Source organism: Danio aesculapii, chromosome 20, assembly GCF_903798145.1.
Source record: "Danio aesculapii chromosome 20, fDanAes4.1, whole genome shotgun sequence".
NCBI classification, from domain to species: Eukaryota; Metazoa; Chordata; class Actinopteri; order Cypriniformes; family Danionidae; genus Danio; species Danio aesculapii.
In genome coordinates this window covers 35,364,632-35,379,391 of record NC_079454.1, presented here as the reverse complement: position 1 = coordinate 35,379,391, position 14,760 = coordinate 35,364,632, and the positions used below count along the sequence as shown (strand labels likewise).

The 14,760-nt window shown below is 36.2% G+C and overlaps 1 protein-coding gene across 1 annotated transcript in view; it reads left to right on the top strand.

The window, feature by feature from the left end:
* Nucleotides 1–14,760, top strand: part of kifap3a (kinesin-associated protein 3a) — a 36,807-nt gene that overhangs the window by 2,131 nt on the left and 19,916 nt on the right. Inside the window, exons 3-10 of the mRNA XM_056445652.1 lie at nt 1,308–1,453; nt 1,531–1,589; nt 1,722–1,863; nt 4,145–4,244; nt 4,613–4,737; nt 4,919–5,017; nt 6,913–7,091; nt 10,181–10,343. Of these exons, the coding sequence (XP_056301627.1) occupies nt 1,308–1,453; nt 1,531–1,589; nt 1,722–1,863; nt 4,145–4,244; nt 4,613–4,737; nt 4,919–5,017; nt 6,913–7,091; nt 10,181–10,343 (1,013 nt within the window). The remainder of the gene's footprint in view (nt 1–1,307; nt 1,454–1,530; nt 1,590–1,721; nt 1,864–4,144; nt 4,245–4,612; nt 4,738–4,918; nt 5,018–6,912; nt 7,092–10,180; nt 10,344–14,760) is intronic.

Here is a 14,760-nt window from a genome sequence, read left to right as displayed (position 1 = left end):
ATTGTGTAGAACCCTGCATATTTTTACAGTGCAGGTAACAGGTAATTGGTTAAAACAAAGATTGACTATTCTAAATATGTACGTCAATGCAGGGTCGTATTTAATTCCAGATAGGGATGGCGACAGGAGGCTTGAGTCAAGAGCTGGTCTCAGACCTGTAGAACTGACCCATCGGATGCATATACAGTTGCAATAAAGTCAGAATTATTAGGCCCCCTTTGAATTGTTTTTCTTTTTTAAATATTCCCCAAATTATGTTTAACAGAGCAAGGACATTTTTACAGTATGTCTGATAATATATATTTTTTTCTGTTGGAGAATGTCTAATTTGTTTTATTTCGGCTAGAATAAAAGCAGTTTTACATTTTTTTTTAAACATTTTAGGGGCAAAATTATTAGCCCCTTTTAAGCTATATATTTTTTTCTAGTGAAATATTACTTACTGTCATCAAGGCGAAGATAAAATAAAATCATTTATTAGAAATGACTGTGAATTAAATGAATTAAAACTATTATATTTAGAAATGTGTTGAAAAAAATCTCAGTTAAACATAAATTGGGGCTAATAAATCAGGGGGGCCAATAATTCTGACTTTAACTGTACACACACAAGAGATAATCTGTTATAAAAACCCAAGGTGTTTTCTTCGTACTCTCATCTGTCTTATCAAATTAGTTCAAAACTAGTATACAGCATTCAGGCTGCTATATTCTCACTACACAAAGTCTATCTTGAATAAAAAGGAAAAAATTATTAAAATATAATAATAATAATATCAAAATCACTTTAGACCGTATTAACACATAATTATACAGTAATAGGAAAACAGTTGTTTTCAATCATCAAGCCCTTCAGTTCCACTCCAGATCTCCATGACCTCTGACCTAGTTTGGTGGCTCCTGAAAATAGAGTTAAAATAGACAGACAAAGAGAGGAGCAAGGACACTGAACATTTTTACATTAAGCAGTGTGTTAACTTATTCATTTGTCAAAATCGTTTCAAAGTTAAATACTTATTCAAATAATCCTATTAATAAAGTAGTGAAAAAAATGATAAACATTGATTTGTTCTGGAACGGATTGAAAGGCAAAAATCTGAATCCATCAGCCCCCTCTAGACACTCGAGTGACATCAACCCGAAAATTGTGGTATTCTTTGTGGTAATTGTGGTAATCACCCTGTATTATGAATTATATATATACTGTATATAGAGTACAGTGTTTCACCAGAGACTCTATTGTGTAATAGTGTAAAATCATTGTGGTAGAATTTCATAAAACTCAATTGCATTATTTTGATTTGCAGAATCCGTCTGAAAAGCCTGAACTCCAACACGGACATTGCATCGTTAGCAAGGAAGGTCGTGGAGGAATGTAGACTCATTTCCCCCTCCCGACTTCCTGAGGTGGAACAGCTATTGTTCTACCTGCAGAACCGCAAGAAATGTGCCGGTAAAGTGATGGACAAAAATATAATCATTTATCATTTAGTGCTTTGCATGCTGATTGATTATGTTTTGTTTACTCAGAAAAGAAAGAGAAGAAACAAATCAAGCCAAGAGATCTGACTCCTTTTGAGGGCATGGAGGTATAGCAGAAACAAGATACCTTTGTCACTCCTGTTAAATTAGCATATTATAGCATTTCATGATTTCATTGTCTCCGTTATTGACACATTTTGACTAAATGAATGCCTTACTTTGGATTGTGTGTCCTGTAGTTGGATGAGGAGGCCAACATTAATAACATTGATGACTATGTTGAGCTCCTATATGAAGACATTCCTGAGAAGATCAGAGGAGCTACACTCATCCTCCATTTGGCCCGTAATCCTGACAACCTGGAGGAGTTGCTGCAGAACGGTGCAACACGCTGAAATTTGACACATATTATATTATCTATTTGTAATATTTAATTTAAATTATTATTGTTTTTAACATGCTTACTGAATTTTAAATTGTGGATTGCACTTCCCATAATTTAGGAATATTTTAGACATTTAAAACATAGTATTGCTTTGAAAAGACTTGAGTTTTGGGCTTATTGGTCTGCTGAAAGTAATTTTGTAATTCCTATTAAGTTTAATTTTAATATTCAATGTTTGAGAAGAATAATATTGCCACTTCATTGTACACTAGGGCTGCACCATTCTACCTAAAATATAATTTTTTTGCTTAAAATAAAGATCCAGATTTTCTCACGACTCTGTAGCTGTAAAATAAAGGTTAACAAGTAGGCTATTTTTATTGCTCTTTCCCAAACATATGTAACATATGAACATTTTGTATAGACTGCGAACAGTGGACTTGAATAGACTTCCCAAACGATCGCTCTGTGCAACAAACTAAACGTCATTTTACAACTTTATTACATGTTATTCACAGCCTATGCAGATTCTGTTCACTAAAGCAGACCTTATTAGCGTGCGGGCGTGTGCATTCTCTCTGGTAAACACACAGCTCACAGTCAGCTCACGTGTGATTTCGCAGCCTCGAATACTGTACGTCATTAGTGTTGACATACAGTGTGTGACTCTTTCAACACCATTTGGAGGTGTCCTCGTTGCTGAGCAACATATATAAAACAATGTGAAGACTTGTGCGACCGCCTTTATACTTTCCTGAACTTAATATAATTGGCTGAATCGTAGAAAAGCAGAATTAAGATCATGTGTGTGGTCGAATTAAGATCGTTACCTTTTTTCGATTAATCGTGCAGTCCTATTGTACACAGTTTTTTTTGTAAATACTGTACAGTTTTAGTCTTTTTGTACTTTTACCATGCCTTTGAACAAAGGTGCTCCTAAGACTGTTATCACAGGATAGCTTCCCCCAAAATGAAAATTCTGTCACTGTTTACATAACCCCATGTCATTCAAAATGTATGAAAGGCTACTCACACTACAAGGGTATGTCGAAAGATGTTGCAAATAATTTATTTCAAATAAATGATTAATTCAAGCCGTAATAAATAAATATATATATAGAAGTAGAAGTCAGAATTATTAGGCCATCTTTGATTTTTTTTTCTTCTTTTTTAAATATTTCCCAAATGATGTTTAACAGAGCAAGGAAGTTTTTACAATATGTCTGATAATATTTTTTCCTTGGGAGAAAGTCTTTTTGTTTTATTTCGGCTAGAATAAAAAGCAGTTTTTAATTTTTTAAAATCCATTTTAAGGTCAAAATTATTAGCTCCTTTAAGCTAATTTCTTTTTCAATAGTCTACAGAACAAACCATCGTTATACAAAAAAATGCCTAATTACCCTAACCTACCTAGTTAACCTAATTAACATAGTTAAGCCTTTAAATGTCACTGTAAGCTGTATAGAAGTGTCTTGAAAAATATCTAGTGAAAGTGAAATATTATTTACTGTCATCATGGAAAAAATAAAATAAATCAGTTATTAGAAACGAGTTATTAAAACTATTATGTTTAGAAATGTGTTGAAAAAAATCTTCTCTCCCTTAAATAGAAATTGGGGGAAAAAAAATAAACAGGGGGGCTAATAATTCTGACTTCAGCTGTATGTATAGAGGACAAAACGTGAGAGCACATGAGGAAAAGTGGAAATTTATTTAAATATACATATATATATATATATATATATATATATATATATATATATATATATATATATACCTTTATATATACCTATATATAGTTATTTATATATGCTTGTGTGTGTATATATATATATATATATATATATATATATATATATATATATATATATATATATATATATATATATATATATACACATACACACACACACACGCATATATAAATAAGTATATATAGGTATATATAAAGGTGTATATATATAAGTATATTTAAATAAATTTCCACTTTTTCACATGTGCTCTAACGTTTTGTCCTCTATGTAACTTGATCCATATTTGTTTTCCAACTTTCCTCCAACTATTTGCCCTCAACCAAAATGCAATTTAACTTTACCCACAATGCATTTCTTCACTTGCAAGTATGTTAATTCTTTTCCCCTCAGCCCTTACGAATCAGAACATACTCCCCATATTCACAAGCAGTCACATATTTCAAGCTGTTGTCACTTTGTATTCACAACATGAGCCTTTTCTAGAGCAATGAAAGCATTTAGTGTTTTGTCGGCTCTCCCACAGAGACAGCTCTAGGCGCGCTGGCCAGGGTCTTGAGGGAGGACTGGAAGCAAAGTGTCGATTTGGCAACCACCATCATCTACATCTTCTTCTGCTTCTCCAGGTACACGAGCTACACATTTGCAGTCTCTTGCCAAAACTCACTCTTCAATTTGATGGGTGTAGTCCGACCTGAGATTACAACAAAGGCAGTGTGCCATTAGAAGAACATATTTTCTTCTAATAATCATAATACTAAATACTCTTATCAAAACACCACACGTCAGCTGCTGTTAGGACTCGTATAAAAAACAAGGCTGGAAGTAAATGTGAAGGATAGAATCTTATTTGAATCTCTGCCATACTGATGTTATTCTGCAAAACATTCATCACACTCTCAGTGAACGATTGTGTTTGACTTGAGTTGAGGCTTTATTTTGGCATGGTTGGCTGAATGGTGAAGGTTAGACAAACACATTTTTTTTTAATCAGTTTTTCGCAGTTCCACGGTCTGATCACTCACTACAAGATCGGCGCTCTGTGCATGAGCATAATTGAGCATGAGCTGAAGCGCTATGACCTATGGCAGGAGGAACTGCAAAAGAAAAAGAAGGCTGATATCCTTTTCTGTGTATATAGGGTCGTAGGTGAAAGAGCGACAGGATGTCAGAGAAAGGGTAAAAGTAAAGTCAAGCCGAAGGTCAGGGGGGCATAGCTGTTGTTTTAATTGAAATGTTGCCCTTTAATTACTGCTCTGAACACAAGGGTTTAATAAACAAGGTCCTTGACTTTTTGAACGGGACGATGACCCAGACAATCAGAACCTGAAGAAGGAGTACGAGAAAGCCCTGAAGAAGTATCATGGACTGCTGACCAAACAGGAACAGCTTTTGAGAGGTATGTTATCACACGTGTACCCGCAAAGAACAGGTTCATTTTACAGCTTAAAGTTGTGTTTTTTCTAGACAGGCTCCAGTGGTCTTTACAGTTACTTTACAATTCAATTACTTTACAATTCAGTTTTTAGGAATTGGACACTGCTCTTTTAAAGAATTACTTACCTGAAACAAAATCAGGCATTCAGATATTATTAATATTAAGTTTTATTTTTTGTGTAAAAAATAGGGGTTATTAATGTTTTCATAAATGTTTTAGAAAGAACACATCATTGTAACATTATTAGACTCTTTATTAGGGATGCTTTGATTAAATGCTGCTTATATTTATCGGCCGATATTGGATTAATTTAAAGCTATCTGCAATAATATGAAATAGACAGACACCGATGGACTTTCTCAGAGCAAAATCATTAATAACTTGCAAAAAAACCCAAAATATAATGTGTACAAAATATAAGAGTCTAATATGTACATAATGTCAGATGTGCATTGTGAAAGCAACTGGGGCCATTTGCACCAGCAGTGTGTAAGTTAAAACGTAGCCTAGTTGTGACTTAAAGGGGCACTAAGCTACAACTTACACATTACTAAAAAATTTTTGTGTTGCACCACCGAACTTAGTTTAAACGTAACGCTACGTTCCAACTAAATATATACGGCAGCCTCCCCCCATGTATAACGGTAGAAAAGAGATGACGGCGAGATTAGTTTACATTGGGGAGCTCACAGTGATAATGAAGAATGATCTCCCTTAACTCACAGCCTTATTTTCCTCCCAAATCCTCCTAAATTAGTGGTTTGTAATAAGAATTTGTTTATGACTGAGTTTTTCTTCCTGCTCTTTTCTCTTTCATATGTAGGATATAAAAAAAATAAAGTATGCTTTGATAACTTTGATAACTTTGTGTATTTCGCTTGCATTCACAGCTCACGATGCAGGTGTGTGCGTCGTCTGTTATTAGTGACTCACTGTAATTTAATGTACTATAAAAACGTAATTTGTCGATTCATTTTCATAGGACAGTTTTATAAATAGATGCATTAATTGCAGAATTTTAAAGCAGTTTAACGATTTAATTGCTTTTAATTGGATATTACATCATTCAATGTGGCTGCGCATGACTTTACAGAGAGAGCTTACGACCTACTAACTACGGTTTGCCCTAAGAATATGTGGTGCAACCGAATTGAAAACAAATTTAGTTACAAACTAGCTAGTAGTTACTAAGCCCCTAGTGAGGGCTTTACGTTCCAGTTTAAGAAATAACTTATGATCAGCTGGTGCAACCCTTCCCAGGTGTGCACAATGTGCTGGCACAAAATCATTGGTTAATTTGGGCTAAAAAGCCTTCCACCACAAAAGAAACTGACTGCAGTTTAGTGAGTGAATACTTTTCTGGACTAACTAAATGTAGAATTTACATATAGCAACAGCGCTGGCTTTATTTGTTACGTTACTTTTGTTGTATTATGTCAAATAAAATAACTTTTGTAAAAATCACTCGTGAAGATTGTCATATTGTAAACTTTTTTCTTTTTATCTTAACATGTGCCTCTCTTAAAATGTTGGAATGTTTCATGTTAAATAGATCCAGTACATGTTCAGTAAAATGAATTTAACGGAGAAAAAATTGCTAGTAATTTGATCAATATCGGTATCAGTATTGGAATCAGACAAAAGTTTTTAGTATCATTATCGGCCAAAAAACGTTTATCAGTGTATCCCTAGTCTTTAATGTTACTTTTGATCCATTTAATGCTTTGTCATTGAATAAAAAAATAAGTTCGTACATTTTAAAAATGTATATACAATTTATAAAAGCACTGTATCTGCTTGCAGTATTATCTGTTTTTAATATCGATTTCTAAGTGTTTGTGTTGCTGTTTTGTCAGTGGCCCTGTACCTGCTTCTGAATCTGTCTGAAGACACTCGCACAGAGCTGAAGATGAGGAACAAGAACATTGTCCACCTTCTGGTGAAAACGCTGGACAGAGACAGTGAGGAGCTGCTGGTGCTGGTGGTGTCTTTCCTTAAGAAACTCAGCATCTTCTTGGAGAATAAGAATGACATGGTGAGAAATACTCATACTGTATGCTTTTAATTAGTACCCGAAGGAAAACATGGTGCACAGGCAGGACATTCAGCAGTCCATGATTAAAACGTATTCCATAGAAACATCAATATACTAAACTAGTGTTTCTCAACCACGTTCCTGGAGGACCACCAACACTGTGTGTTTTGTATGTCTCCTTTGTCTGTCACCCATTACAGGTCTTTCATTCTCTGTTAATGAGCTGATAATCTGAATCAGGTGTGTTTGGTTAGGGAGACATGGAAAATGTGCAGAGCTGGTGGTCCTCCAGGAACATGGTTGAGAAACACTGTACTAAACAACACTATAAAAAAGAAAATAGAAACATAGAGAAAAATATAGAGTATAAATCTCAGAAGTGTCATGACCACGTACCTACACACACTGGTTTGTTTTTGTGAATTGTGGGGACATTCTATAGGTTTCCATTGTTTTTATACTGTACAAATTGTATTTTCTATCCCCCTACCCTTTAAACCCAACCCTCACAGAAAACTGTGTAGAGTTTTACTTTCCAAAAAAAAAAAAAAATCAATCGCTGTGATTTATAAGCTTTTTATGAAATGAGAACATCTATGTTCTCATAATTCACCTATTGTTTGTAATACCTGTCATACCCATGTTGTTATACAGATTTCAGTCTTGATTTGTCACAAACACACATACTAACTTCCACCCCTAAGAACAAAAGTGTTAACATTACCAAAGAATGTCATCTCATCTGTTACTTTTTTTATTCAACAATTATATATCATAAATCAAATATTCCTGACTCTTCTAGTTCTCCACTTAGGGGCTTTGAACTGAATTACTTATTTTTATGTTAACTTTTACTAGTGTAACCCACTGGTCCTACTGCACCCAACCCGGTCTGAGCTAGGATAGAACTGGCGATTCTTTGTATGGGAGCCGGTTGCTCTAACAAGGATGCTAAAGACCATGGCCCCTAGCATCTGTCACTAGAGCACCTTTAGAGGTCAGAGGAGTGAGGTTTACCTGCATAGCACCTCGCTAGCTGGCCTCTGTTACACTCACCCCCCTAAACCTCACTCCCATCCCGGACGAGCCCCTATGTGTAACCCACCGGTCTCACTGCACACAACTCGCTCTGAGCTGGGATTGAACCGGCGATTCTGAGCATTGGAGTTGGTTCTCTTACAAGGAGGCTAAAGACTATGGCCCCTAGCATCTGTCACTAGAGCACCTTTAGAGGTCAGAGGAGTGAGGTTTACCTGCATAGCACCTCGCTAGCTGGCCTCTGTTACACTCACCCCCCTAAACCTCACTCCCATCCCGGACGAGCCCCTATGTGTAACCCACCGGTCTCACTGCACACAACTCGCTCTGAGCTGGGATTGAACCGGCGATTCTGAGCATTGGAGTTGGTTCTCTTACAAGGAGGCTAAAGACTATGGCCCCTAGCATCTGTCACTAGAGCACCTTTAGAGGTCAGAGAAGTGAGGTTTACCTGCATAGCACTTCGCTAACTGGCCTCTGTTACACTCACCTGCCTAAACCTCATTCCTATCCCGGACGAGCCCCCACATCTAACCCACTAGTCCTACTGCACCCAACCCAGTCTGAGCTGGGATGGAACCAGCGATTCTTTGTATGGGAGTCAGTTGCTCTTACAAGGAAGCTACAGACTATGGCCTCTAGCATCTGTCACTAGAGCACCTTTAGAGGTCAGAGGAGTGAGGTTTACCTGCATAGCACCTCGCTAGCTGGCCTCTGTTACACTAGCATGCTTGCATATAGATGTTCTCAAAATTTACACACGGACTGATAACAACAAAACTTGTTTATATGCTGTGCTCAAAGATTGTGAACCAAAAGGTTGCAGGTTCAATCCCACAAGGCTATACCACCATGGTTGTTACTTTCTTATTATTGCTCTTTATCCTAAATCAGCCACACCTGTTCTCATAATTTGTTGCTTATATAATGTTCTGTACTACTTCAAGACTTCAAGTTTAGCTGCGCCACATAGTCGACCACTTATCCCACACTTCCTCCACCTGCAACCAATCACACACTTAACCCTAGAACCAGGGTTATCTCTGCAATCATTTATTTGGATTCATGAATCAGCTAATCTTCTACATTAAACACTTTTGTCAAGGTAGCTAAGTTTGACAAATGCCATATAATACCACACACTTTTATATGATTAATTTAACACTTTTCGTCTGCTGGAGATGAAGTTTGCAATAACGTCCTGCGTGTTGTTTGACGTTGAATTCGAGGTTGTGGATGTTGGCAGATATCAACGTTGAAGGCTTTATTTGAAAACTAGTTCCAGGCTGTGAACAATGGCTTTAATGGGGATCACGTTTCTGCCAGGCTGACCGTCTGTGGCAGTGTTTGACCACAGCTGGAGAAAACAGATGTGTTAACAAGCAAAAGCCACAGGCACATGACTAGGAGAAACTGACTGATTGACTGACCCTGGATCAGGCTCTGACATTTGTCCATCACAGTCGCACAGCTGAAGTATGAATCATAAACCTTCCTGAATTATTAGCCTCCATGTATATATTTTTCCCCAATTTCTGTTTAACAGAAAGATTTTTTTAATACATTTCTAAACATAATAGTTTTAATAACAATATTTATTATTTTTAATAATTGTTTAATATTTTTAAAAACTGATTTTTTTATCTTTGCCATGATGACAGTACATAATATTTTACTAGATATTTTTCAAGATACTAGTATTCAGCTTAAAGAGACATTTTAAGGCTTAACTAAGTAAATAAGGTTAACTAGGCAAGTTAAGGTAGTTAGGCAAGTAATTGTTTGATGATGGTTTGTTCTGTAGATAATCGAAAATAAAATAAACTAATGGGGTTAATAAAATTGACCTTAAAATTATGAAAAAAAATAGCTTTTATTCTAGCCAAAATAAACCAAATAAGTTTTTCTCCGGAAAGACAAATATTATAGGACATACTGTGAAAAATTCCTTGCTCTGTTAAACATCATTTGGGAAATATTTGAAAAAGGAAAAAAAAGGCACAGGACGGCTGATAATTCTGACTTCAGCTGTATGTCTCTTTGTTTGATAGGCTGAAGTAGATACAGTGGAGAAGCTGGCCAAACTGGTGCCCTGTGAACATGAAGATCTGCTGAATGTCACTCTTCGCCTGCTCCTCAATCTGTCCTTTGATACCGGCCTCCGCAGCAAGATGGTGCAGGCGGACCTCCTGCCCAAACTCACCTCAATGCTAGGTAAGATTGAGTGTTCATTAAAAAGTATTGAACCATTTTTCTCGGAAAACATATTTCTAAAGGTGCTGTTGACTTGAAATTTTCACCAGATGTTGGTAATAACCAAAGAAATCTATATATGCAAAAACAACTAAACTAATTGGTTTACAAATTATGTTATGTGTAATAAAATGAATTGACGCAGGAAGAAAAGTATTGAACACATAAAGAAAGGGAGCTGTAGAAAGGCAGTGAAAGCCTCTCTCAATATTTATTCAGCAACTGTCTGCCCTTCATCATTGTAAATTAATATTAGCTGCTTTAGTCCAACATATACATTAGCAGGATGATGAAGATGAAACCAGTGTGGACATTTCAGCAAGACAATTATTCAAAACACAGTCAAACAAACTTAAATGCTTTTAGAGAAAGAAAATCAAGCTGTAGAATGGCAAGTATCAAATACAGTTCAATAGTACTTTCTCCTTGTGTCATTCCATTTTTATTACACATAAGTCATTTTTCAGATTTTCTTTACCAAAATCTGGTTCAATTCCATGTCAGCAGCTCCTTTAGAACTATTATTACCAGGAAAAACCATGACATGTTCAATACTTATTTCCCTCACAGTATAAAACAATAGTTTTCCTCTGTGAGCTTAAATGTTATTTTATTTTATTTTATTTTATTTTATTTTATTTTATTTTATTTTATTTTATTTTATTTTATTTTATTTTATTTTATTTTATATATTTTATTTTATATTTTATTTGTAATATTTGTATATTTGCTATTTTAAGTCAGAAAATTTTGTAGAGTATATAAATCACAAACATTTGGATATTTTATTATAATTATTATTATTTCATTCATTTTTTTTTTGTATGTACAGTATATGGATATTAAAGAGGGGGCAGTTCACAAAAGAAATATTTGGATAAAATAAAAGCAAATTTAAATCCACAATTTAAAATTCAAATCAAATTTAAATCCAAGTTTCTGAGTAATTACAAGGCTCTATTTAACCTATGTTATAATTTCCAGTTTTTGTCAATACAAATTATTGTCAGCTTTGTTGCAACTATTGAGGCACCGGAAGCCATGGTAAAATCTACCAGTCATTTACGTTGAGTTTGAGGATGCAAGGGCTTCTCAGCCTCATAAAGCAGTTACAGTCTGTTTCTGTCCTGTCTTTCAAAGACCACTTCCTGAGATGAAACGAAACTGGTGCATGGACTATATGTACAGGCATGGTTGGCTTTGGCAGCAACAATGTGTTTTTTTGCAAGGCCCCAGGGGGGGTGTCGTGTGTCCCATGCAATTAATGTAATATATTTGTTAAAGAAACACCTTCAGCTCTAAAGTAAATGTTGTTCTTTCAGAATGAAGGAAGTCTACATTTAGTGGCTTATTGAGATTTTCTTTCTCCAGCAGATACACACAACTAACTCATTCTTTATGAACACTTTGGACTGGCTGCCAAAAAGCTAATGGTCCTTTGCACGAGTATGGATGATATTGTGTTTTTCTAAGTATTTTTTTAAGAACCTTTGCTTTTATCTGGTCTGCTTTGTACGAATGTTACATCCAGGCCTGTCAGAGTATTGCAGATGCCTCATGAATCGTCAAGTGAGCTCCTATCCGCTCCTCCCAAAAGACCCTTTGAGGGTCACGACCTTGCTGATAAGATGAAAGTGAAGTTTGCCAGTTGAACCTTCTTGGTGACTTATTACAGAGCTAAAAGACTCGGATTGACAACTCCCTCTTCCTCCATGCAGCAAAACATGAGGATTTTCTTCCGTATTATTGTTGTCTTGTTTTTCAGGGAGTAGAAAATCCAATGTTAACTTATGCTTTAGACAAGAATAAATTAAAAATAAACTTGAGATAAAAATAAACTTCAGAGGGACAAAAAGTTTATTTTTCATAACCCATTGGCAGATATTGTAGTCGTTTTGTCCAAAAATAAATTCTGAGACAATAAATTCTGTGGCCTAATTTACAGGGATAATTCACCAATAAATTTAAAGTTGCTGGCGGAGAGTAAATTAACAGCAAAGTTAGATTTTTGGGTGAAATATGCATGTAAGAAAGTTTAGATATTTCAGATAAAACCAAACTTTTATGTTTTGGGCAAATAAACCTTTTATATAGATTTTTTTTTTTCAGGAAAAGATTAATTAGGCGACGCAGTGGTGCTGTAAGTAGTGCTGTCGCCTCACAGCAAGAAGGTCGCTGGTTCAAGCCTCGGCTGAGTCAGTTGGCGTTTCTGTGTGGAGTTTGCATGTTCATTTAGTACATTGTACGAATATTTTTTTTTTCAAATCTGCTTATAATTACATCTGTAATTGCATTTATAATTACACTGTTGATCATTCATTACACCTTAACCCACACTTAAACCTACCCAAAGCTGTCCCTAACCCTACATGTATCCCACTTCAAGAGCACTCAAGGTTTGTGCAATACTACAGAACATCCGGAAAGTATTCAAGAACTTCCCTTTTTCCATTTTTTAATGTTACAGCCTTATTCCAAAATAGATTAAATTAATTTATTTCCTCAATATTCTACACACAATACCCCATAATGACAATGTGAAAAAAGAGTTTTTGAAATTGTTGCAAATATATTAAAAATAAAAAACCTGAAAAATCACATGTGCATAAGTATTCACAGCCTTTGCCGTGAAGCTCTAAATTGAGCTCAGGTACATTCTGTTTCCACTGATCATTCTTGAGATGTTTCAGCAGCTTAATTGGAGTTCACCTGTGGTAAATTCAGTTTATTGGACATTATTTGAAAAGGCATACACCTGTCTATATAAGGTCCCAAGGTTGATAATGCATGTCAAAGCACAAACCAAGCATGAAGACAAAGGAATTGTCCATAGACCTCCGAGACAGGATTGCCTCAAGGCACAAGGCTGGGGAAGGTTACAGAAAAATTTCTTCTGCTCTTAAAGTTCCAATGAGCAGTGGCCTCCATCATCCGTAAGTGGAAAATGTTTGGAACCACCAGGACTCTTCCTAGAGCTGGCCGGCCATCTAAGCTGAATGATCGGGGGAGAAGGGCCTTAGTCAGGGTCACTCTGTCTGAGCTCCAGCATTCTTCTGTGGAGAGAGGAGAACCTTACAGAATGACAACAATCTGTGCAGCAATCCACCAATCAGGCCTGTATTTTAGAGTGGTCAGATGGAATCCTCTCCCCGCCTGGAATTTTCTGAAAGGCATCTGAAGGACTCTCAGACCATAAGAAACTAAATTCTCCGGTCTGATGAGACTAACATTAAACTCTTTGGAGTGAATGTGAGGCCTTACGTTTGGAGCCCAGACCTAAATCCTATTGAACATCTCTGGAGATGATAGAGCTTGAGAGGTACTGCAAAGAGGAATGGGCAAACATTCCCAAAGACAGGTGTGCTAAGCTTGTGGCATCATATTCAAAAAGACTTGAGGCTGTAATTGCTGCCAAAGGTGCATCAACAAAGTATTGAGCAAAGGCTGTGAATACTTATGTACATGTGCTTGTTCAGGTTTTTTATTTTAAATAAATTTGCAACCATTTAAAAAAATTTTTTTTTTACATTGTAATTATGGGGTATTGTGTGCAGAATTTTGAGGAAATAAATGAATTTAATCCATTTTGGAATAAGGCTGTTACATAAACAAATGTGGAAAAAGTGAAGTGCTATGAATACTTTCCGGATGCACTGTTTATGAACACAATAAGTACGTTGTGCCTTTTTTCTGATGTAAGTCCAAAATATTTAAATATCAAAATATAAAGTGGGACTGAAGTTTCTAACAAATAAGAAACCCATACTTGTTAAGAAAACGAATAATAAATAATGCATTTATGATTAGTTAGTTTCATGAATCAGTTGCTGGATGACTAGTCACCTATCTTGCTCCATCCCTACTGTTTACCATTAGCGTTTGCTCAATGTCTTGATCAGCTCTGAAGGACATGGGTGTTTGGGGTTCTAGTGGCCGCCTGAAGGCCTGGCTGCTGTGGCTTTTATGGTGGTTGGGTGGTTTAAATCTTACTGGGGTGTAATTGAAGTTTAGCTCTCCTGCTCTCCCACTAAACGCACCCTGAACAGGATAATGAATTTTTAATGGTCTTTTTTTTTCTCCCAGGCTTCAGGGCTGTTTTGAACATTTTTACAGGCCCTTCTCCTCCATCCTCGTAAAGGATCCCCCGTTTTCCTCTCCTGACGCGCAGGCTGAGGCGTTAACTCGAGGTGTGTGTGTGTGTGTGTGTGTGTGTGTGTTTGTGTGTGTGTGTGTGCGCGTTTGCGATTGACCTCTGAGTGTGCGCTAGAGCTGGTTGGTACGCTCGTGTATGTCTTTTACTAATGAGAAGCACATGTCTGGGCCAATCGCGGCGCTAGCGGTGCAGAGCAGCTTGGCTTGAAGTTATTAATGGTAGTAA